This window comes from Sinocyclocheilus anshuiensis, unplaced genomic scaffold (genome assembly GCF_001515605.1).
Source record: "Sinocyclocheilus anshuiensis isolate Anshui unplaced genomic scaffold, SAMN03320099.WGS_v1.1 scaffold453, whole genome shotgun sequence".
NCBI lineage: Eukaryota > Metazoa > Chordata > Actinopteri > Cypriniformes > Cyprinidae > Sinocyclocheilus > Sinocyclocheilus anshuiensis.
This window is the reverse complement of record NW_015537979.1, coordinates 320,621-345,589: the sequence shown is the minus strand read 5'-3', so window position 1 is coordinate 345,589 and position 24,969 is coordinate 320,621. Positions and strand designations below refer to the sequence as shown.

Here is a 24,969-nt window from a genome sequence, read left to right as displayed (position 1 = left end):
GGACATTATCACACAATATCGTTGCTTAACAATTCGCCTACTTATACTGCGCCCTAAAAGTATGCACTCTTTTTTTAAAGAAAAAGTACATACTTTTGAGTATGTAGCAGAATAGTAGGCAAACTTTGAGACATATTACTTCATCATAATTAAGTGTTTAACAGACCGATCTGTTGCTTCATTATGTGCTGTCACAGTTTAAAATGCCCTGTCAATCATCTTGTCACAGATAACATCATCCACATTTCATTTCATTTCATTTCCTACCGTATTGGAGAGAAATGAAGAGGCGTGTTGATCTGCCGAGAACTCTCCTCATGTTTTTGCATAATAATGCTTTTAAAAGTTAATGACCAAACGTATCTTTAGAAAAGTTCACAATGTTGCTGCACATGAAATATATAATCCGGATAACATTAAATAAATATAAAAATAAAATAAAAAATTTCATCAGGTTAGATATTGATTATTTATCACTCAAACGCCTTCTCTCGCATATCCGCCATGTTTGTAGTTTTTAACACTTTTTATTCATGTTTGTAGTTCTAATCAAATCCTCATCCAACGCGCAATGGGTTATGGGCAGTAACTTTTAGAGAGCTGTTAATGCTGTTAGAGTCATAGGTAGATTCCACAGCATCTGGTTGTAAAAAACACCTAAATTTAAATTCTTGAAGAAACTGGATAAACATTCACAGGTAAGAATGTGTGGGTTTATGTTTTTAATATGTATTAATTTAATATGACATGTTTTTAAACTAAAGTACTATTTAAATGCCTTGTTATCTAACAGCTTCATCTTGTTGTATTGTGTTAGTTTAGGAAAAGCATCTTCTGAAGTCTGCTTAAGATATAAATATTCATACATGCTACTATAAGTACATTTGCAGACACACAGTGTTCTTGCTCTCGGATATTCACGGACCGGCTTTGACATTCCAATATGGCGGACGGCTTACGTATAGCGGTCCATAGAAACAGCCGCTAATAGGGGATCTAGCTGTACATATCTATGGTTAGAGTGTGAACGGATCTGCACTTCGAATTTCTACCCTCTACCTTTTCTAGTAAACCATCCGGGTACCTTTGGAATACTCATTTCAACATACTACGATTTCGAATTTTCGAATTTCAAATTTAATTCCATGTGTTACTTGTCAATTCTTTAAAATAATTTGTGAAATTTACTAGCAATTTCTGAGTGAAAATCGTTTGTACACCAATTTTTTTCCAGTGTACTAGCATACTATTTTTGCATAGTACCATGCTAGCATACATGGAAGAACGTTTATCATCTGAGTGGGCATGAACACAATCCAATTGTTATATGGTATTTTACATACAAACAGATACATCAAAGTGTTGCTAAAATAAACTGACACATTATTGTGAGAACTATGATGTCAAAATACTTAAACGTTAATTAGCACAAACTTTACGCTCGTTAAAAAATAATGAATTGAAAAATGTCTGCTTCAGCATTGCTGCTCATTAATGGAGATTGATTCGCGCATAGTACATTTAAGAGCCTTTTTTTATGAGGCTCATTTGTGGCTTTCCCCATGTCATTAAGCATAAATTAAAACTCATATGAAAACATGCCGTTATTGTAGTTAAGTGGGAGGGAAAGGATTCAGGAATTCCTGTTAAAGGCGAGCTGACATGGAAAGTGGATATTTTAGGCCCTTTAAAGGGATAGTTCACCCAAAAATGAAAATTTATGTTTATCTGCTTACCCCCAGGGCATCCAAGATGTAGGTGACTTGGCTTCTTCAGCAGAACACAAACGAAGATTTTTAACTCAAACCGTTGCAGTCTGTCAGTCATATAATGGAAGTGAATGGAAATCACGGCTTTGAGAGTAAAAAAAAAACATACACAAACAAAACCAAATTAAACCCTGCGGCTCGTGATGATACATTGATGTGTAAAGACACGAAATGATTGGTCTGTGCAAGAAACTGAACAGTATTTATATTGTTTTTTACCTCTGATCCATCGCAATGTCCGAACTGTCCTGAGCGCGTCCTTAGTGCGTTTGCTTCTTCTTCTTTAGCCGGCGCGTGACGCGTCTTCTTCTTCTTCTTCCTTTACGGCAGATCGTAGACTTATGAGTGCATTACCGCCACCTCTCTCTCAAATGGACCATTGAAACTCTATCTACAATCTCAATTAAGGGTGTCAATGGTCCATCTGAGAGAGAGGTGGCGGTAATGCACTTATAAGTCTGCGATCCGCCGTAAAGCAAGCAAGAAGAAGAAGACGCATCACGCGCCGGCTGTTGAGAACGCGCTCAGGACAGTTGGACATTACAGTGAATCAGAGGTAAAAAACAATATAAATACTGTTCAGTTTCTTGCACAGATCGATCGTTTCGTGTCTTTACACATCAATGTATCATCACGAGCCGCAGGGTTTAATTTGGTTTTGTTTGTGTATGTTTTTTTGACTCTCAAAGCCGTGATTCCCATTCACTTCCATTATATGACTGACAGACTGCAACGGTTTGAGTTAAAAATCTTCGTTTGTGTTCTGCTGAAGAAACAAAGTCAGCTACATCTTGGATGCCCTGGGGGTAAGCAGATAAACATCACATTTTCATTTTTGGGTGAACTATCCCTTTAACTAGTTAACATTTGTCTTACTTTTTTTTTTTTTTTTAGCTTTAGTTTGCCTTCACATTAAATAAAAAATGTAAAAGAAGTTGCTTAATAAAAACAGCATGCATAATAATTATATATTTTTTTTTAATTAGACAAAGCACCACGTGTTTGGATTTTGAATGATTTTTTTGTGTTTATTCACAGTGAAAATTAAGTAAATATCTGCTTTTCAATGTGCAGATAAGCTTCCCTCTCAGCTTTCCCTCCTTTTTTTTCCTCTACAGGAAGGTAGACCATGATGTCTTGTGTTACTTTTACCATTAAAATAAACAGAATGGATAACAACCACAAACCTCAAGCCACTGTAATCTCTCAGAAAAACCCTCCTGTCATCACCAATTTGTTTCAGGTACCAGCCTGTATCCGAGCCTGTGTTTCACGGTCATGTGATAAATGTTAGACGTTATGAAGGTCTGTGAGTGAAGAAAAAGTGCGTTGTGAGCTGCGCAGGATGGGGGTCTTCAGTAAACCATTTTGACCCTCAGTGGCTGCGCTGCACGGTGTGTTTATAAAGGTTTCGCCAAAGGGAGTTCAGAGCTAATTTATGTAGCATTCAAAAACAAAGTGTACTCAGCGCCACAGGACTAGAGGGCTAGTGGTTGTGTATCAGTTTGATGAGTGTGTGTTTATACATGCCGCACATGTGCTGGTGAGGAGCTCCGTGGCCCTTCATGGAGATTTCTGTACAGGAGAGCAGCAGCTCCATAGCTTTCCAAATAACAATCAAAACATTTTATAATCAGGTTACTTAAAATGTGTCGGGGTCAAAAGTTTAGGTCAGAGTCCAAATGTTTCTTCGTGACAAAGGTTATGAGAGAACATGGTTAATATTTTCAACTCTTTTAAAGCACTTTTTTATTCAAAAAAAAAAAAAGAGTATTTTAACATTTATAATTGGAAGTACAAAAAGAAGTACACTTAAGCATACTTCTAAAAAGGGCACTTATTATGGAAATAATATACTTTAAAATAATATAATATACTGACCTGAATGTTTTCAGACACTTAATTGCATGTTATTTACAATTAAATTAAAAAAAATTATTTTAGTTTAAATTTGTTGAATGGAATTAGTTGAGTTTTAAGTAAAACTCGCTTAAGTATATGTCATTTCATAATTACTTCTATTGTCGTAAATATACTTTATTGTAATTTCTGTCATTTCTTGTTTGAATTGTACAATGTCATTTAAATATATTTGTAATTACCCATTTGTAATAATGAAGTTGCAATTTAGTACATTTAGTGGCCCTTTTATTTCATTAATATTATATTATTTGCAAGTACAGTTTTTTTAAATACACTTTTAAGTTTTGAAGTTCACTACAAGTACACATTGAGTACAATTAAGCACACTTCTTTTTCACTTCACTGTAAGTGCCTCACTATGACCCAGATTTTTTATTTGTTTTTATTTATTTTAAGGAGGGACCAGTAGAAATTAATTTAGTGGTTGAGCTTCACTTGTAATGAACCTGGAATATTCCTTAACAGGTGTGATTTAAAACCTTGCAGTGAATTCTCAAACACAAAGAGCAGCCCACACAATGTGTTTACAACATGCTGATAAACAAGATTTTTAATATTAATATTATTGTTAATGTTATCCCAACACTACAAACTACATTAAATTGTCTTGTTTTATGATTTAGATAGTTATGAAAATGCTAGCGTTCATTCATGGTGTAATCCAGATGCCAGGCAGCACATTACTGGAGGCATTCCCTTCTCCGTGTGTGACAAACGTGTAAGTGAATGCACAGTGTTAGGTTAGGATAGGTTAGGTTAGGTTAGGTTAGGTTAGGTGGCATCTGGGCAGTATCATGCATGGGAGAGCTGCCCCAGACGCTAACAACGGGTGTGGCCTCGATTTCATATCTTATCCTCAGCTGCAAAACATATACAGCCGAACATATACACAGCAAGATTCATGCATGGCTTTATTGTTTTTAAGCTCTGGTTCCGTCCTGTTTGTTTGCTTGAGAGTTTAGTCTATGCCTTGCTGCCATGTGCAGAGCTGCAGTGACAATGAATGCCTGTATTTACTCCCAGATGTGTGGATGAAATGTTAGTGCAGGTTTGCCCTCTAGTGGTGAATGGAAATAAGGCACTTTTTATATCTGTGTTTTACTAACCGTTTCAATTACATCTTTAAGGGAAAGCAAAGTTTATGCTAAAAGAAGATTTATCATAACACACAATCAAAGTGTCTTAATGTTTCAAATGACTTTTGTGAAAATGTCAAAATATGGGTGAAATAATGCTCCGTCATCATTCAGCGTAACAGATACGTATATTTATGTAAACATGTAACAACATAATTATTCTGACCTGTACTTAATAAAATAGGCTATATAAAAGAATAAATTATCATACTAAATTGTATTATATTGTAATTGATTAAAAACTTCTTGCTGACAAACCGGTAAAACCTAGTGGTTTGAAAGATAGTGGCAAAGATTGTTAAAGATTTAAAATGACAAGTAATGAGTTTATAATAATAATAATCAGAAATGTTTCTTGAGCAGCAAATCAGCATATTATAGTGATTTCTGAAGGATCACGTGACACTGAAGACTGGAGTAATGATGCTGAAAATTCAGCTTTGATCACAGCAATAAATTACATTTTACAATAGAAAACAACTATTTTAATTTGTAATAATATTTCACAGTATTACTACTGTAATTTTACACAGTATTTTACTGTATTTTTGACAAATGTTAGATTGTATGGTGAGCATAAGAAAAGTCTTAATGTCAAAAACATAAACATATATATGCAAATTATATCTGAAAGTCCACATATACATATGTATATTTTGTTATTATTATATTATATTATATTATATTATATTATATTATATTATATTATATTATATTATATTATATTATATTATATTATATTATATTATATTATATTATATTATATTATATTATATTATATTATATTATATTATATTATATTATATTATATTATATTATATTATATTATATTATATTATATTATATTATATTATATTATATTATATTATATTATATTATATTATATTATATTATATTATATTATATTATATTATTACCTATTTTTTGGAGGATGCTTGGGTATTTTTTATGGATAAAAACAAGCATCGTTATTTATTTATTTATTTTATTTTATTATTATTATTTATTTTTTTTTAAATGGCCTGTTTTCGTTTTACACACACGTACACATCATGCGTGATCAGCTGAAAGCCACGGCATACAGATTGCAGACCATCTGCTCACTATTCTCTGAAAGTTAAGGGTTGCATTTTAAGACCACGCTTAAAACTGTGAAAACTGCATTTCATGTCCAACCATCAAACCCTTATGAACAATGCATGAGAGCATAGATGTTGTTGAGTGCATCTTGATCAATATCACTATTGTTGCACAATAAACATTATTAATTTGCCTACAAGGAGGCCTACGAGACTATGCCAGCACAGACTTGGCATTACGCCTGTTCATTGGCTCTACCTTATAAACAGAGTGGCAGTGTTTGGAAACAGGCTTGTCTCTCTGTTTCACACTGTACTGGATTTTACAGTAAATGTGATCATAGGCACTGGGTGAGCAGGATCGTGCTGCGACTGTCTCTAAAGAATTATTTTACAAATATTGACTTTAAATCAACCCGTTTACTTGGCTCCTTTTGTCACAATAGATTTTGTACGAATGTTTCTTATTCATGGTGTAAATATGGAAGAGGTTGTTGTTTGCAGGTACTAGAACTAAATTGCTTTGGATTGCTTTTGGAAAGGATGTTTTGCTTATAAGCTGTGCAGGTAATATTAATCATAATCCAATTTAGATTGCATAACAAATTTAGATGTTATTTATTGTTGGTGATGCAATAATAAGGTCTGTTGGTTACTGAGCTCTCTTTTAAATGAATTCCTTGTTTATTTCCCACTATATTAAAGCTTCAATATGTGGCATTTTTGATACAATTAAGAAAGCTCAGCCTGATGGATGGTTTCTAATGAAACACGTTCTAGTGTGTGGTTTAGATGGGGCAGAGGTCTCATTATGAAGTGTCAAATATCACACGTTTAATGGAATGTCGTCACGTTAGGTGGTTAAACGTTGCAGGCAGCTGAAGTGACTCATGGTCTGGGTGAGCATAGAGCGTAACCCTGACCTTTCTGTGGTTTCAGAAGTATTTTTGTCCCATTCAATTTGTCCATTTTTATAAAAAAAAAAAAAACCACTCAGCTCAGAGGTGCTTCACAATATTACAAGCTTAATTTAAAGCATATAAAAAAGTTAAGCAGTACAAGACTTAGCATTGCAAATTAACTTAAATTAAAAAAGTATGATTTTAAATTCATTTATAACAATATACAAAAATATCAACACACAGTCTTTTAAGAGCCTTGACTTACTCCATTAATATAATTAACAGTGCTTTGTGGAGTATTGTAGTTCTTCACCAGCAATTTTGCACTTCAACTTTAAAACTTAAAAATGTTCTATTTATTTGCTTATATATTTAAGTAACTAAAACGTCTAACTTCTGAAGCACGTAGAAACGTTAACCAACCTCCATTTTTCACGAAAGGTTTAAACACTACATTATCGTTACAAAACAATTTCTCTGAGAAGAGTACATTTCTGTTGTTGCGCAGTGTTAATCAGAATCCACTCACTGCTCAAAACACCAGAGTTTTGTTCAGTGCTGAGTTCTGCAAGCTCACGAATCCTCTCATTATAACAAGCTCCTATAAACTCCTATCATAAACTCCTAATTTGCTGCTTATTAATAGTTAGTAAGGTATTTGTTACGTTTAGGTATGTTGTAGGATTACGGGATCTAAAATACGGTCATGCAGAATAAGGTATTAATATGTGCTTTATAAGTACTAATAAACAGCCAATATGCTAGTAATATGCATGCTAATAAACAACTAGTTAATAGTGAGGTCCTTAAAATAAAGTGTTACCAAATATTTCCTGATTTTGATCTATTTCGTCAACAAAAATAAAGTGTAAAGTATAATTTCAGTTATTTAAATCATTTAATATTCAAAATTGTATATTTAAAACATTAATTTCAACATGAATTTATGAACTTAACTGCACTCATGCCACCTCTGAGCCTCATTAAACATCATAATACACCTGCATGCCACTTTTGTGTTCTTCTCTGTAGTGCAAATGAATTTTGTTAATACTGATTTCATTTGATTGGCAACTTATTCTTCTTATTCTACTTGTTCTTTATCTGTTGTTTTAATTGGAAATTTTGAAAAAGCGTATAAATGCAAATTTTTGAATTTGACACAAAAGATGACATATTTTTAATAAAGTTAGAAAAAATGCCATTACAAATGTAAAAAAAACATTTTAAAAAAATGCCCCTGTAAATCACTTTAAGGAGTCAAACATCACCTCGTAATGGGAAGGCTAATTTTTGTTATTGATCAGAAGGTGCTCCTAAAAAGAAATGTGTAGAGCCTTTTATTTTTATGTTTGCAGCTTTGAAGATTACATTCAGCCCACTGAATGCATATACTTGAATGTTAAAGAGCCATGGTATGTGTGTGTTTTACAGAAAGCAGCAGACACACAGGCCAGTCCTGATGGCAGGCGCTTGGGGGTCAGCCTGCACTGGACTCTGGCTCTAGCAGCCCACTGGGCCCTCACTTCAACTCTGAACACTTCACAGGTCAGTGAGCAGAGATATGTACTGTATACACTCACACACTGGTATGGAATGCATGTTTGAGTCAATATTTTTTATTATTATTAATTTAAATTAATAATATTATTCAGCAAGCATGCATAAAATTGTTCAAAACTGACAGTAGAGACCTTTCAAGACAATCGCAATTTTTAACTATTTTATGTTTTGGCAAATTAAATGAGTTTATAAAATTCCGTAAGTGAAATTCATAAGTTTTTGAATGATCTGCCCCACTGATGGTTATGTTTATGGGTGGGGTTAGGGGTAGACGTTCATTATAAAAGTACATTTACATGACAACAATGTACTGAAAACAGAAATGTTTTTCCTTCATGCTTTTTTTTTAAGTTTTGCATACTGTACAGCCGATAATGTTGTCAAAGTGATTTCCATTCACAAGGATCCGCGAAATTGACAAAAACTGCTGTATGATTCATGCCAGGCCAGTAGTTGGCGATGTCACTTTATACAGAAACACTACGCACCTGCGCACATCTCTATAGAATACGCTGATGTTACCATTTTCACAAATTTGCAATTTTGTCATTTACACAGAGATGATAACGGTATCTTTTTTATAAACTTGCACTTTGAAATCCGTTTTCGAAAGCTTGCATTTTCAGGCCCCCAAAACACTATCATTAGCTCAAAACAGTGTTGTGCAAACACCCCCCGAAACAACATATGTTTCGATAGATTCAAATCATTCAAATTTATACAAAATTGACTTCGTAAAATAGTTAATTTTCCCATTCAATTGGTTTGGACTTTTACATTATTAGAAACATCTGTTTTAAATAAATGTTGTTCTTTTGAAGTTTAGATATTAATAATAAGAAATTTCTTAAGTAGCCTAACAAATCAGAATATTAGAATGATATCTGAAGGATCATGTGACACTGAAGACTGGAGTAATGATGCTGAAAATTCAGCTTTGATCACAGAAATAAAATATAGTCAAATAGAAAACAGTTATTTTAATTTGTACTAATATTTCATAATTTTACTGTTTTTGAACGGTAGTGTAAATGTAATTAAAAGTCATTTCATTTTAATTTAATTCAACCTAAATAAATGTCTTGATTTAAATATGTCAATTATTTTTGTTTCGTAATAGTCATTAAAATAATCTCAACATTAAAAAAAAAATGCTTAATTTTCTTTATTTAAATTTTTTTTATTTTTTTCCTTAAGATTTTTGGGTGAAATATGCCCTGGACAGGTTTTCGAAAGCTTTCGTTAAATTCATACAGATGTCAGATTCTTCATGCATAGCTCAGTAATATCTTCCATATGAGCAGTTCTTTATTCCTGCTGCGATTTTAAACAGCCAGGCCACCTTACTGACAGAAAGCAAACTGTTTCTAAAAATTTGAGAGATGCTCATGTTGTTGATTGTCTTAAATGTCTCTTTGCTAGCAGGACGAGTGCCCATGAGGTCGTTGACGCTGGTCCTGCTCGTCCTGATCAGCGTCCAGGCTGCACTCATCATGGGAGGCCACACCCAGCCGCAGGGGCCAGCCAATCAGCACGCAGCAGCGCATCACTCACCTAGGCCTCGCGGCCAATCCAAGCAGGACTCACACTACGACGACCTAATCCCCAACGTGGACCCCAAACTCTTCAACAAGCGCCGTTACCATTCACCTCGCGTACTGTTTAGCGACGTGGTACCTATGGAAAATGATACAGGGAGCCCCAGGCGCCCGCGTGTCCGGCGGAAGGCGAACGACTTCTTGCATCGTGGTGAGTATTCAGTGTGCGACAGCGAAGAGCACTGGGTTGGCAACCTGACCCGTGCCACAGACTTAGCAGGCAATGAAGTCACGGTGCTGCCACACGTTCGCATCAACAACGTCGTAAAGAAGCAGCTGTTCTACGAGACCACATGCCGTGTGTCGAAGCCCATCGGGGCCCCCAAGCCGGGTCAAGGAGCCAGTGGCGTTAAAGCTGGAACCTCTAGCTGTCGTGGGATCGACAACAAGCACTGGAACTCTTATTGCACCAACACGCACACCTACGTGCGGGCGCTAACGTCCTACAAAAACCAGATCGCCTGGAGGTTCATCCGAATCAACGCCGCTTGCGTGTGCGTCCTCAGCCGCAACTCATGGAGGCATTGACTGACTTATTGACTGGTGTCTCAGCCAATCCACTGCAGCCTCCTGTCATAAGCCCCGTCCATCCATTATTAATAATAACAGCCGTACTGCCAACGTCGGTGATCCTAGACTCCGCCCCTTTTCTGATCTCTTTATGACATCACAACCCAGTCCCCTCCTACCCTACCTCACTCTGTAAATTATTGGTCGTTTAAGTTATGAGGACTGCATGACATATTTATATAGTTTATACAGTCAGAATATATATATATATATATATATATATGTGTGTGTGTGTGTGTGTGTGTATACAGTACACATAAAGCAAGTTTTTGTTGTGTTGTTGATGCTCTTATTTATTAAACACCTCACTTCAGTACGTCAATGCAAGACTGCTTCTGTTGTAATTTCATTCAGTATTCTCATTAAAACTTACTTTCCACAAAAGCAGTTAATTTAGTGCAAATAACCAACCCGATCTCATGGGAAACGTGACTATTTTATGATTTTGTATTAATTCGTACGACAAAAGCAAGCATGAAGGTCCAACTCTAAACATAACCGTCAGTGGGGCGTAAGCAGATCGTACGAAGATGTAGAAATGAGATTGAGTTGTGTACAAATTACGAGCTACGAACTACCATAAGACTGTGTTGGAAGAACTGCATACAGAGCTGCATTTAACCTTCCTTTTGTGGATAATTTCTCTCACACTTTAAAAAGTTACGAAAATGTAAACTTTAGGTACATATAAATACGTTTAAAGTAATAAAATGTACATTTGAGGTACTTATATCAGAGGTATAAGTAGCATTTAGGGGTAAATAAATGTACAAAGATGTACCTTATAGCTTTCGTACCTTAACGTATTGCTCCAGAGACAAGTCTGCTATTTATTTTCAGTTTTCATCAACTTTATACCTTTATAAGATCAAAGTTTGAAAATAACCCCCTGATGGAGTGTTTTACAAGTAGGACACTTTTTTAAGGTGTGGAAAGAGTTGATGATTTTATCAACGCAATTTAGATCCATTGCTAGTAGCAAATGGCAATGTACTTCACATCGTGGCTGCATCACCACCTCGGGTGTGCATTATTTTCTAATAATTCAACGGCCCGTTGTCAATTATTCTGCTTATACTACGGTTACCACACCTCACATTCAAGTTCACGTTAACCATACTTCAAAGACTTATGAAATTGCATATAAAGATGTACTAAAGTCCTACTTAATTGGGTCCAAAAAAAAACAAAAAACACACACACACTCAACTAAAAGTGTACTTTTTCACAAGGGTCTAGTTTGAACCAGGAATTAAATTCCAGAAATTCTTGTTTCCTCTACATTCTTGCAATTCACCATGCAACTCATCCAGGGTGTCAGTATTTGTTAGCTTTAGCCGTTAGCCCCTACCAAAGCTAATCGGTTGCATTGCACTGATAGCAGAATCCAGGTCGCATACTTCCAGAACTGTTTGTGCTAGCCAAGAAACAATTGAGATGAATGAGAATGCTAACAGGTAGCCTTCTAAGTACTTTAAACCCTAGTTACATTTAAACAGCTGAGCTAAAACGTTAATGCTATTCATTTGAGAAGTACTGGTAATGCAAATCTAGTAATGGAATATGAAATATTTAATGTCTCATTTGGAAAACTATTACAGATGCCATGTAAGCATATCAGCTTTTGGTAATGTCCTTTTTTAAAGCTGACCTAGCAAGACATCATCTCATCTATTGTAGCATTTGATCCAATGTAAATGAAAGAGAGTTGCCGTTTATAATGCATAGCAACAACTTTTTTTCTTGTTCAGTGTCGACAGATGTGTATCATAAGTTCATCCACTGATGTAGAGTTGGCACTCAACAAAAGCATCTCCCTGTCTGTTTCCCGCTCAGTGATGGATATATTGTCTGGAACCGGCTACTAAGGGACTAGCTGGGATTCCTCGAGTTCTGTCCTTTCCAGTCCATGTTGGATCATAAAAAAGAGCTCAAATAAATGCAACTAAACTTGCACTCATAGTGCAATCATCCGTGTTAGGTGACCTGGAACGTCTAGCAGACATTTCAGGCTAGAATCTCACTCTGGGATCTCGGGTCGCCTCCAGAAGATAAACAATGGGAAAGACAGATCGGCATTAGTAAGTGCAACTAAAGCCATGAAGGAGACCATGTGTAAAGCACAGCAGCTGTCTTGCCGGTGGTGAGGTGCACGCTGCACGGCATCTGGGATCTTGTACGGGCATCGTGAATTAATGAAGTGCCTGGCAGCAGTTCCTGAGAGAGTGTCCTGACTGAACCTCTGTCCGTGCAAGAGGGTGTTTTTGTCTTCTGGTTACAGAGTTCAGACAGAGACAGAAGACCATGGGAGAGAATATGTGTGTGTGGGGCAGGTGACCAAATGTCCCCTAATGATTATAAAACATGAAATCACCTACATTGTGGGACCATCCAATAGTGTGCTTGATAAAATCTCTCAGTTAAAATCTAAAAATGCCAAAAGGTTTATACATGGCATAATGTTTTTCCATAATTTTGCCAGATTATTAACACAATCAGTTGATTCAACATTGCTAGTTAATTAATCAGCTGATGTTATTCAATGTTAAATGCTTTTTAATTGTATCGTCCAAATGTTTGGGGTTGGTATGATATATACAGTATATATATATAAGCTTTATTTTATTTCAGTTTTAATTTTAGAAATTTTACAACTTAAATTAGAAATGCTGCCTTGGCAACCAACTGAAATAAAATATGTTGAAGTGATAAATGAAGTTTAAATTGAAAACTTAAATTGAAACACAAATAAAGCTAAATAGAAACATTTAAAAAAATTAATGACAAAAGCACAAAACAAAATTACGAAAATGTACATTAAACATTTAACAAAAACATACTTTTTTTTTTTGTTTTTTTTTTTTTTTGTTTTTGAAAGTTTAATGCTCACCAATGCTGCATATATTTGTTAAAAATACAGTAAAGCACAGTAATATTGTGAAATCTTTTTTTAACCATTTAAAATAACATTTTCTTATGTGAATATATTTTAAACTATGTAATTTATTCGTGATCAAAGCTGAATTTTCAGCATCATTGCTCCAGTCTTCAGTGTCACATGATCCTTCAGAAATCTGATATTATTTTTTCATTCAATTTCATTTTTGATCAATTTATTGTGTCCTTACTGAATGCATGTATTTCTTACAAAAAAAAAAAAAAAAATTACTGAGTCCAAACTTTTAAATGGTAATGTGTGTGTGCATGTATATACAACATAATTATACAAAAAAGCATCTAATATTAACTATAAAACTAACAACAATGAATTAACGGATAATAGCAATGAATTCTCCTTTCAGACGAATACAGTCGGAGTTATATTAAAAACATGTCCTGGACCGGAGCTCACGCTATGCCTATGTCCTACGTCATCCGCTGGAACGCCACATACGACAGTAAGCGGAAGCTAGAGATCACGGTTTATAACGTTTTAAATATGAATATTCTTCTTACACAAACGCATCGCTTCACTTCAGAAGGCCTTTATTATCAACCCACCTTATTAACTAAAAGAACCTTATTGTAAAGTGTTACCAATAAGTTATATACATTTATAAAATGAGTTTTGCAAACAATAAGTATTATTTAATATATGCATGTGCAACAGAAAGCTACTGAACTTGAGGGCATGCTGGCACAAAGTCCTCTTGCACACAAGTAGTAAATAGCTGCAGATACTGTAAGTACAAGCAAAGCACCTTTCCAGCTTCTTATGTAGGTGTCAATGTCATTATAACTGGATTAAAGCCATTAAAAGCAAACTCACTGAAGTGCACCTTAGATGTAATTGATAACGTGCCGTACGAGTTCAAAATGAGTGGTTGAACTGGAAAGACTGTTGCAGCTGCAGAGGCCGCTGTCAGAGTTTCAGTGTCACACGCAACAATAGCAGGTATTAGATAACATAAAGGCTGCCGAAAACACATGTGCCAGTCTCATTTTCTTTTCCTGTGAATATTGTTAAACTAGAATTATGTCATGCCAAGACTTGTCTTTGATATAAGAATATCTGACAGACATTCCTTGTGATGCCTCAAGCGTGGGTAACTTTAACAAGTTTGTTACAGTCGTGTACAGGTTTGGGTAAGCAGTTGGTTACATAATAATATGTGACTATATCCTATAGTTTTCCATCATCAAAAGTGCCATTGTCTTGAATGTCAGCAGAAACAGTTTAGACTTAAAATGTTTAACAATGCTTATCATAAGGAAAGTAAACTGCTTTCGCTGCTCAGTGTTCGTTGATCAGAGTTTGAAGTCTATGATTCCATGTAAATAGAGTAAGTGCACCATCTTGTGTTCAAACGTATGAAGTCTCTAAAGTGAAAAAAAGTGAAAGTGATGTGACATGTGGCCAAGTATGGTGACCCATACTCGGAATTAGTGCTCTGCATTTATCCCATCCAAAGTGCACACACACAGCAGTGAACACACACACACCGTGAACACACACCCGGAGTGGACAGCCTGTGGTGCAGCACCTGGGGAGCGGTTGGTGGTTCGGTGCCTTGCTCAAGGGCACCTCAGTCGTGGTATTGAAGGTGGGAGGGAGCGCTGTACATTCCCTCCCCCCACCTACAACCCCTGCCGGTACGAGACTCGAACCCGCAACCTTTGGGTTAGGAGTTCGACTCTCTAACCATTAGGCCACGATGTCAAATGTCAAATGACAGATCAAGCTTACAACGTGTTAAATTACTTCCAACAATTCAAAAGAAAATTATTCAATTTTACAACAAAAGAAAAAATAAGCCTTTTTTGCTCATCATTTTCAGGTCAATTAAGCATATTTTATATAAATAAAATAATAAAATATTTAATTATTTATTAAATGTTAATAATTCAATATTTTATGTAATTATTTTATAATAATAACACTTAAAAATAGACCAGAAAACCATATTGGCTGCTCGCGTAAAACAACATATTCCTGATCCAACAAATCCATCTCTCTTTGTACCACTTTCTCTAATATGTCAGCTAATTAAACGTAATTCAGTTGTATTTTGGGCATATCTACTATCAATTTAACTTTACTATTTTAAAAGTACTTAACTATAACCCATCTCAACAGTCACTGAGGAGTTTTTTTGTTAATCTTCTTTGTTAATAAAAGAAGCTATCAACCCATTTATTTAATTGATAAATTAATAGAGATTATATTCTTCCAGTCTTACTTTCATGTGTAAATATTTTCAGTATTTGTGGGTGAACTCTCCTTGTAAAGGAGAGAAGTGTTTGTTAAAAACGGTCCAGTCAGAATTTTCTTATATTTGTTGATCTGATCCTAAATATAAAGGTCTTCACTCACAGTTCAAGCAGTTCTCTCCAAATGAGAGTTCACTGGTAATACAGGACAGATAATGTTACTGATTTGTTACTGATTTGTTCCTGAAATGTTTAATTAGGTTTAGCTTCCATTACCAAAATGTTAGGAATTAAAATCTGCTGCTGTGATACATTTGGTTTGAAACTAATGCTGAAGGGAACAGTAGCAGACATTGGACCCCTGAGGGCCACCCAGGAGAAATGTTGTCTACAAAAAGGATGGCACAAAATAACACACACACACGCACACAGCGGCACATCATTACGTGATTATCTTATTTCAAGTCTCTTGAGGTTAACAGCACATCTGCTCATATCGTTCTGTTGTCCCACAAGAGACAAGTGCCTCCTTAGAGAAACATGCAAACGTTCTTCAGAGTGAGAGGCAACATAGAAAATATATACTAGTATTCTGACTTCAAATTCACTTCATCTTGCACAAATTAGCACATAGAGATTATGTAATCGGTCAATGAATCTGACAAAATTTCTTCCCATGACCCCCATTTACACCCAGTGTATTCTAGACTCTTCTGTTACAGAAATAAAGGCGCGACTCTCAAAGGACGGCGCTCAACTGTTGCCCTCTGTCTTCCCTCTCTCTCTCTCTCTCTCTCTCTCTCTCTCTCCCTCTCACTGCGGTTGCCAGGATATGGATATGGCTTTTCTGTTGCCAGGATACAGCCCCATCATCCTCTGGGATAAGTGCTCTCAAAGGAAGTAAGTAGACTTCTCTGGGACCTACATAACAACGGTTTAACAGTGGGTCCTTGAGTGCTCAATGTTTTTAGGAGATATCTTGTGTTTTTAAAATGTAGCCTACTGAATCTTTATATTCTTTAGCCAGATGCCACACTGACCTTCAGATTATTGGGACGGGGGCTAAGATGAATTTGAGAATTAATATTCATCCTCTAAATGAAATTACATATTAATAAAGCAATCAATGAGTTGTGGTCCTTTATTAGCAGGACTGTGAATATTTTGGCGAAATTTCGGGGACAAAATGGGTCCATTGTCTTTACAGTAGTGTACACTCTAAAAAATGCTGGGTTAAATATAACCCAGCGCTGGGTTAAAAAGGGACAAACCCAGCTATTGGGTTGTTTTGACCCAGCGGTTGGGTTGTTTTGAACCCAACCGCTGGGTCAAAACAACCCAACCGCAGGGTCAAAACAACCCAACCGAAGGGTCAAAACAACCCAACCGCAGGGTCAAAACAACCCAACCGAAGGGTCAAAACAACCCAACCGCAGGGTCAAAACAACCCAACCGAAGGGTCAAAACAACCCAACCGCAGGGTCAAAACAACCCAACCGAAGGGTCAAAACAACCCAACCGCAGGGTCAAAACAACCCAACCGAAGGGTCAAAACAACCCAACCGCAGGGTCAAAACAACCCAACCGAAGGGTCAAAACAACCCAACCGCAGGGTCAAAACAACCCAACCGAAGGGTCAAAACAACCCAACCGCAGGGTCAAAACAACCCAACCGAAGGGTCAAAACAACCCAACCGCAGGGTCAAAACAACCCAACCGAAGGGTCAAAACAACCCAACCGCAGGGTCAAAACAACCCAACCGAAGGGTCAAAACAACCCAACCGCAGGGTCAAAACAACCCAACCGAAGGGTCAAAACAACCCAACCGCAGGGTCAAAACAACCCAACCGAAGGGTCAAAACAACCCAACCGCAGGGTCAAAACAACCCAACCGAAGGGTCAAAACAACCCAACCGCAGGGTCAAAACAACCCAACCGAAGGGTCAAAACAACCCAACCGCAGGGTCAAAACAACCCAACCGAAGGGTCAAAACAACCCAACCGCAGGGTCAAAACAACCCAACCGAAGGGTCAAAACAACCCAACCGCAGGGTCAAAACAACCCAACCGAAGGGTCAAAACAACCCAACCGCAGGGTCAAAACAACCCAACCGAAGGGTCAAAACAACCCAACCGCAGGGTCAAAACAACCCAACCGAAGGGTCAAAACAACCCAACCGCAGGGTCAAAACAACCCAACCGAAGGGTCAAAACAACCCAACCGCAGGGTCAAAACAACCCAACCGAAGGGTCAAAACAACCCAACCGCAGGGTCAAAACAACCCAATAGCTGGGTCAAAACAACCCAACCGCTGGGTCAAAACAACCCAATAGCTGGGTTTGTCCCTTTTTAACCCAGCGCTGGGTTATATTTAACCCAGCATTTTTTAGAGTGTAGCGATGCGTGCCATGAAGCATACCTCGCACAAAGTCACTTTAAAAACAAGCACTTTTTTGTTGGTCACCGTTCGCCCTCACGTGTTTGTTCGGATTTCTATTCACAGGACTGTATTTCGCCCACGAAATTTCTCCGAACAACTGTAAATGTGACCGCACCTCAAGCCTTCCTTACTAATTTAAAAATATATAGCCTATATATATTAAGTTAAAATGAAATTGAGCCTTTTCTGAGAAGTTATTTGTGTAACAAGGCAGCACCATTGTTTGCTATTGCGTTTACAAAATGGTTAAATAAACAATAAGTTAATAATGAGACTCACATTTTTAATAGGCTACTTTTGGCAGTCCGTTCTTTTCCCGCCAATGAAAATAGTTCCAAATACGCCTACATCCAGGCTGCAACACTCAGTAACACACAGTAGTGGTGACTTGTTCTTGAATTATTCAGTGTTTTTGAAAATATCGTTGAGTAAATGATTCAATTATTCATTCATAAAGAGAAAATTGTTTAGTTACTGAAAGTTACTGAATCAGGGTTTTTGAGTAAATGATTCAAATGACTCACAGTCTGTCGCCACCTATTGGTTTAACGATGTATAATGCAGAAAGAGTCACTGAGGGCCTGCCCAATTTGTAATGGTGTTTGCATTTTTTCTATAAACAACATATCTTACAACAATTTAATAATAGTTACAATTAGCCTAAATATCAAAATATAAAAAATATGTATAGTTAGTTAGTTTTATTTATTTTTTTATATATTTATATTTGAATTTTATATAGTTATATTTGAATTTTATATAATTATATTTGAATTTGAAATTATTTATTTAGAATTTGATATTGGCCTACAATAAACATAACCTTAATATAAATGACAACATGACAAAAAAAAAAAACACACACAATAAAAGTGTATTCATACAGTAACGTACAGACGCCGATACACAAGGAAAGCAACTAGACCTATTTTTATTTTCTTTCAATATTTCTCTATAATATTTAAGAAATCTTAGGGTTTTGTCTGGGATTTTAGAAAAGAGTTTAATTCAATTTTAAGAAGAGGACAAGATGGAATACCATTTAAAATCTTTTGCTTATGAATGAAAAATGTAAGATATGTATACATATTGTGTTAAATGATAAAAGTATCAAGTAGATATTACAAAAAGTAGCTTTAGAAAGAAATATTTTATTTGATACAACATATTTTTTACACATAAACGTTTAGGCTACAATGGCCTAACATGAACTATGAAACATAAAGATAATTTGAAAAAATATAACATACAATGAAAGTCATAACCAAAGCAGCTTGGTTACCAACATTCTTCATTATTTTCTTTTATGTTCCATAAAAGAAAGTAAGTGATACAGGTTTGAAACAACATGAGGGTGAGTAAATGACGATAGAATTTTTCTTTCACTTTTTTTTTAATTAAATTATATACTAAATAATAAATTAAAACTGCCAGTACGTGGCGGTAAATGTCTTTATGAGTAAGTCATTGAGTCATTCATTCATTCGATTCGTTCAAACTGCGGATTCATTCAGGAATGAATCACCGCTGTCTGTGTTGATCGGAGACGCACAACAGTTCTGCTGTGGCTTTATAGGTAGGCTACTATTTTCTTACTGAACTGTTGTATAAAATCACATTTGCACTCGTGCTATTCGGGACAAAAACAGCACTCCTGTGATCGCTCTCTCGTTATTTTTACATAACTAATTCATTAAATTAACACGCTATAAAACGACAGCCCTAATCATTAAAATAAAAAAAGTATTTTAAACTAAATATTGGCAAATTCAAACTGTTTGTGTTCCAGTGGGCATGAAGACCACAAGTGTGTGTAGAACTTTTGATTACCCAATGGGTAAAGTTTTACAGAGGTTCATTTGCACATTTTGATTGCTTTTAAATTACTTTTGACCCAACTCATTTATCACATTTAAATAGGATAATCGTGTTCCATAGAAAATGCAAAGAGAAAGAAAATATATTCCATTCATTGTTATTAACAGCATGAAGTGCATTAAACATTACATTAAGGCAAGGTTTCCCAAACTGGGGTTTGTGAAGGAACTGTAGGTTGTTTGTGAATTTAATGAAAAGCGAATAATTTGTTGATAAAATGTTGAAAAAACACTTTTTAAAATTTAAATGACTTTTGTATATCCAGTGGTCAAATGCCGTGTGGCTTCTCAATTTTCTGTTATAAGTATAGCCACAAAACTGACTGGTCTTTGTGTGAATGTCCACAAACTTGGAAGACTTAGGCTATTTTAGAAAGGTAAATTTAAAAGATGAAAAACAATTAGGGCGAATCAATAAATTATGAATAATGTATTGCTATTGTGTGAACATTATATAATTATGTAATCAATAAAAAAGTCTGAAATGTAACATACTTTTGTTACAAGTACTTAATTTTTGGGATCTGATTACATAATCCAGATGACATGTAATCAGTCACTACCCAGCACTGTACCCTAAACAAATGGGACGTGAGCCAAACTAAAAAATGTTATTCAAATAAATTTTTCCCAACAAAGGTTTCTGTCATTTTACATAGTTTTATCACGCTGAGGTATGTTCAAGTGTTTGTTTTTCTAATAAGTTTAGGTTTAGTTAGATATTTGATGCTATAAAAGCAGGATGTAGCGTGATGATTGTGTGCCTGTTGTTGGGTCCACGCGAGTTTGGGTGGGACATGTATAACGCTGCTCCACTTCAAGATACTCAGGTTGCAAATGACTTCATCAGTGCAAGATGGCAGCAACCATCTCGGGCCATTTTGCCTTCACTTTTCTCCAGTGGAAGGAAGTGCAGCTGTGTCATCCATCTTTTTTTAGTCTATGTTTCTAACATACACAATTTAATTGTGGTGCTTCTTTGCAAATGTTTTCCAAAATACACATTCATCTCTGCACTAATAAAATGTGCAACAATTTACATTTTACTAACAAATTATATGTAATATACAGAATTCTGGCATGAAACTCTTGATGGCGCAGTCCGATAGGTCTAACTCAATCTGACCTAATGACATCATTATCACATGGCACAGCTGATTGGTTCTCTCCTGTATCGGCAGCCAATGAGCTCGCTGCTCAACATTCAAAGATATGAGTAGTGCTTGCCGTAGCAGTTGCAGCTTGCTTCAGAAACCCTCCACCTTCCCCAGCTCCACCTGTATAGATCTGCTACGAGGTGATTCATGTATGCTATATGGGGGTTATTTCATGTATGTTATATTTGCTGCAGCAATATTTCTTACATGCTCACAGCAGCATGTTGTGGATGTATTGGCAGTAGCAAGTCTCGGTACTTGCTCTGCCACAGCAGTGTAGCAGATGAGGCAGGGCACATGAGTTGATGATGAATGATGAACATGAAGATCCTCACAGTCTGTCTTGATTGCCAAACACAGACAAGCGGAGCAATACAAGCAGTAAAAAGTCTCTTGTGCTGTTGAGCTGTTATATACAGTCATGGAATGCTGCTCAACCAATCAGATTAATTTACAGGAACTAACTGTGAAAATTCAGACATTTATACTGTTATTTAACAACATTTCAGTTGTTCAACCAGTCTCTCCAAAAGACAAAAACTCCATAAAACAGTTGTGAAAATGTGGTCTATGACCTATATACAGTGCTCAGTATCGGGCCCGATACCGATACCAGTATCGGTATTGGTGCATCCCTAGTGCAAACCAATGACTGTAAGTCTATCCCTCACAGCCTTGTTTTTAATCAACATTAAATTCAATATGGAGTCTACCCTGACTAGGTCTATATTCAAAAATATGTGCTGTTTTAAATGTTTTAAACTGAGACGTGAGCTTTGAAAGACAAATTACAGTTGCTCTGTGATTGGATTAGGAGACTGCCCGGCTCGTTTGGTAATGAAGGTAAATTAACTAAGTCACTGTGCAGGCCCCTGGTTTCACACAAGGTTTAATAAGTTACCAGTTCAAGGTCTGTGAGTGTAAATACACTGGCTTATGCATTTCTTTCCATTTCAAATCCTGTTCTTTTTGTGCAGTCAAAAGTAACTAAAACCAAAGCAATGCTGACACAGTTAAAGAGAAATGTCATTGTGCAGTGACAGGTTTTGCAATGGTGGCAGCACAGTGGTAATACTGCACACCACGACAGGCTTTTCTTCTGCTTGACAAAATGTGCTACCCATGTTGTCATTTTAAACATGAGAATTTAAAATATTGATCAACTCAAGCAGGTCAGATTTACAGAACAACTGTTGGATAAATCAGGATCTAATCTATTTTTGTGTCAGCTAATATTATGCTGTTCTGCCATAACGTTTTAAAGCAGGCTATGACATCAGCTTAGTGTGCACACTGAGATGCAACACTTCATAAAAACACCACAATTGCTACAGCTGACAGGACATGACTGGAACTTAAGAAATGCCTTGCACAACAGCTCTGAACTCTTTTTTTGCACATACAGTAAAACGGATGTGCATGCTGTTTTATTTGTTACAGATTACTTACAGATAACTGAATTAAATTATGCATACTGTATAATTATGCAATGCGATATGTATGCTGATTAAAGGAATATTTTGGATTCAATATAAGTTAAGCTCAGCTGACAGCATTTGTGGCATACTGTAATGTTGATTACCAAAAATGATTTCTTTATCCCTCATTTTCATAAAAAAATAGCAAAAGTCAAGGTTATAGTGAGGAACATACAATGGAAGTGAAGTTCAATCAAATTAAGCACATTTCATCGGGCCCTATCTGAGGTAGACTTTCTGATGTGACTTGCAGACTAAAGCTGTGTCCCAATTCAGAGGCTGCATCCTTCAAACGCTGCATTCCAAGACCGAATGCATCACAGTGGCACGACAAAGGCTGTCCCAATTTGTGTCCTTCATTTCCTGGGCCACGAAGGATACAACACATGGATCCTTCGCAGCCGCACACACATATGCCAATTATTGCCCGCCTGTGACAACAGGATTTATTGATTGATTTGATTTATTTATTGTTATTTTTTAAGAGAGAGATTTAGATTTTAGTTTGTACTGTTTATTATGTACATAAATGTACTATGGTTTAGACAGGCTGTGAACCCTGTTTTGTTTCCAGACAATTGAATATCCATTTCTTTCTTTCTTTCTTTCTTTCTTGTTGTTTTTTTTTTTTTAATTGTGACAATGAGATAAGACAAGAAAGAAGATGAAAGAGAAAAAAAATGTGACACAAGATTCTACACAAGAAATCCTCCCTAGGCTGGACGTCCCGTTTAACAATGCTCAGTTCGACCTTTGCAGCCTTCAAAGTGTGCGTCCTTCTAAGGATGCAGCCCCTGAATTGGAACACAGCTTAAGTGTGGTCTGGTGAGACACACTACCTGTAGGTTCTTAATAAATTAAATTCACTAAATTAACATGTCGACCTGACAGCCTTACAAATGAAACATTTAAAGGGTCGTGAAACCCCCTGTTTCAGCACTGGTTAGTTCTCACTAGGGATGCACCGATACCGATACTGGTATCGGCCCGATACTGAGCTTCTGTACTCGTACTCGTACTTAAAAATATCGGTATCGGTACTCGGTATCGGCAAGTACCAAAAATAAAAGTATCGGTATCGGGCAAGTACTGGAAAAAGTGGTATTGGTGCATCCCTAGTTCTCACCATAAAAAAAACGCTAAAAAAGTGGGCATGGTGCGCTGCGGAGTGGGGGGGGGGAGAGGGGAGAAAGACAACACACACAGCTTCCGGTTCAGAATTTCATTTAGCTCCCATCGAGTTAAAAACACCAATAAATGCACAGCCATTTGGACATATATATGAACGTGCTGTTGCACCTCTGAGAACTTTAGGCTTATTCTGCGGCGTTTATATAAGTCTTTTGACGGGTTGTGTCACGGAGCTGTAAAAACGGTTACACTCACTAAGTGAATGAATCGCGTTTGTACCGAACTCTTATTACAAAGCAAAAACAAACACTCTCCTTCGATCCATGAATGTTTATCTCAGTTAATGTACGCGGTCTGGCAGTCTGAAGCGTCTGTCATAGCAAATCAACACATACTGTTCTGAATAATTAAGCGAAGCATCTTCTCATAGAATAAGAACACTCAGTCTCATGAATAATTTAATAGACACCGACGCATCATCGATGTACTATAGTCCATTGCCACGTCACAAATTTTAACATCGACACAATGTAGATTTTAAACCCGGAAGATAAAAATAGCGCAAAAAAGCTTAAAATTAACCAGTGTTCTCCAACAGTTAGAACTATCGAATGCTAACATTGTCTTCTATGGTGTGCAACACAAACATCTCTGCTAAAATCTCAGAAAAAGTAGTCTGGGGGATTAATGACCCTTTAAAGCTGCAGAAAACTGGGAGAAAATAATATTAAATTGCACAGCTAGAGCTTTCTGATTTGGCACTGTGGCAACATGCATGTTTTGAAATATAATATTACTCTTTAACATAATTAAAAAGTAACACTAATTTAGGTAAACTGACAAATACCTAAAGAATAATTTATGAAGAAGGGAAAAAAGCTGTTTCGTGATATGATTTTTCATATTAGTTTTCATTTTTAATTTTAAATGTTTATTGTGAAATGTTTCTAGATGTTTATTTGTTTCTGCTCAGTAGTTCTCCATTACAACATAAAAAAAATAAAAACGCCTTTAAAAGTTTTCTCTCTTTGGATGGGATCGCACGGTCCCATGAAAGAAGCCACTGTGCGGGGCATGGATGGACCATTGCTACGGTGCCCATCCCGATCCCCCCTCGAGTCACCCCTGACACATTATTCAGTGGGGCGGGACAGAGAAACTGCCTCAGAAACTGAGAATGTTGACAGAGCTCG

General features: G+C 36.3%; 1 protein-coding gene across 2 annotated transcripts; it reads left to right on the top strand.

Annotated features, from left to right (window-relative positions):
* The first annotated feature begins 8,247 nt into the window (after positions 1 to 8,247).
* Positions 8,248 to 10,715, top strand: LOC107673522 (neurotrophin-7-like). Of its 2 annotated transcripts, none has more exons than XM_016467135.1 (2): positions 8,248 to 8,357; positions 9,798 to 10,715. In XM_016467135.1, exon 2 carries the CDS (start codon positions 9,809 to 9,811, stop codon positions 10,496 to 10,498), a length of 690 nt encoding a protein of 229 aa, XP_016322621.1. In that variant the 5' UTR covers positions 8,248 to 8,357; positions 9,798 to 9,808; the 3' UTR covers positions 10,499 to 10,715. The 2 variants fall into 2 exon arrangements, with proteins under 2 accessions (XP_016322621.1, XP_016322629.1); XM_016467143.1 differs by having other exon boundaries at positions 9,795 to 10,715.
* The last annotated feature ends 14,254 nt before the right edge of the window (positions 10,716 to 24,969 follow it).

Bases quoted from the DNA above. Each gene is read 5' to 3' on its own strand.
- LOC107673522 (XM_016467135.1), top strand. From the start codon at position 9,809: ATGAGGTCGTTGACGCTGGTCCTGCTCGTCCTGATCAGCGTCCAGGCT.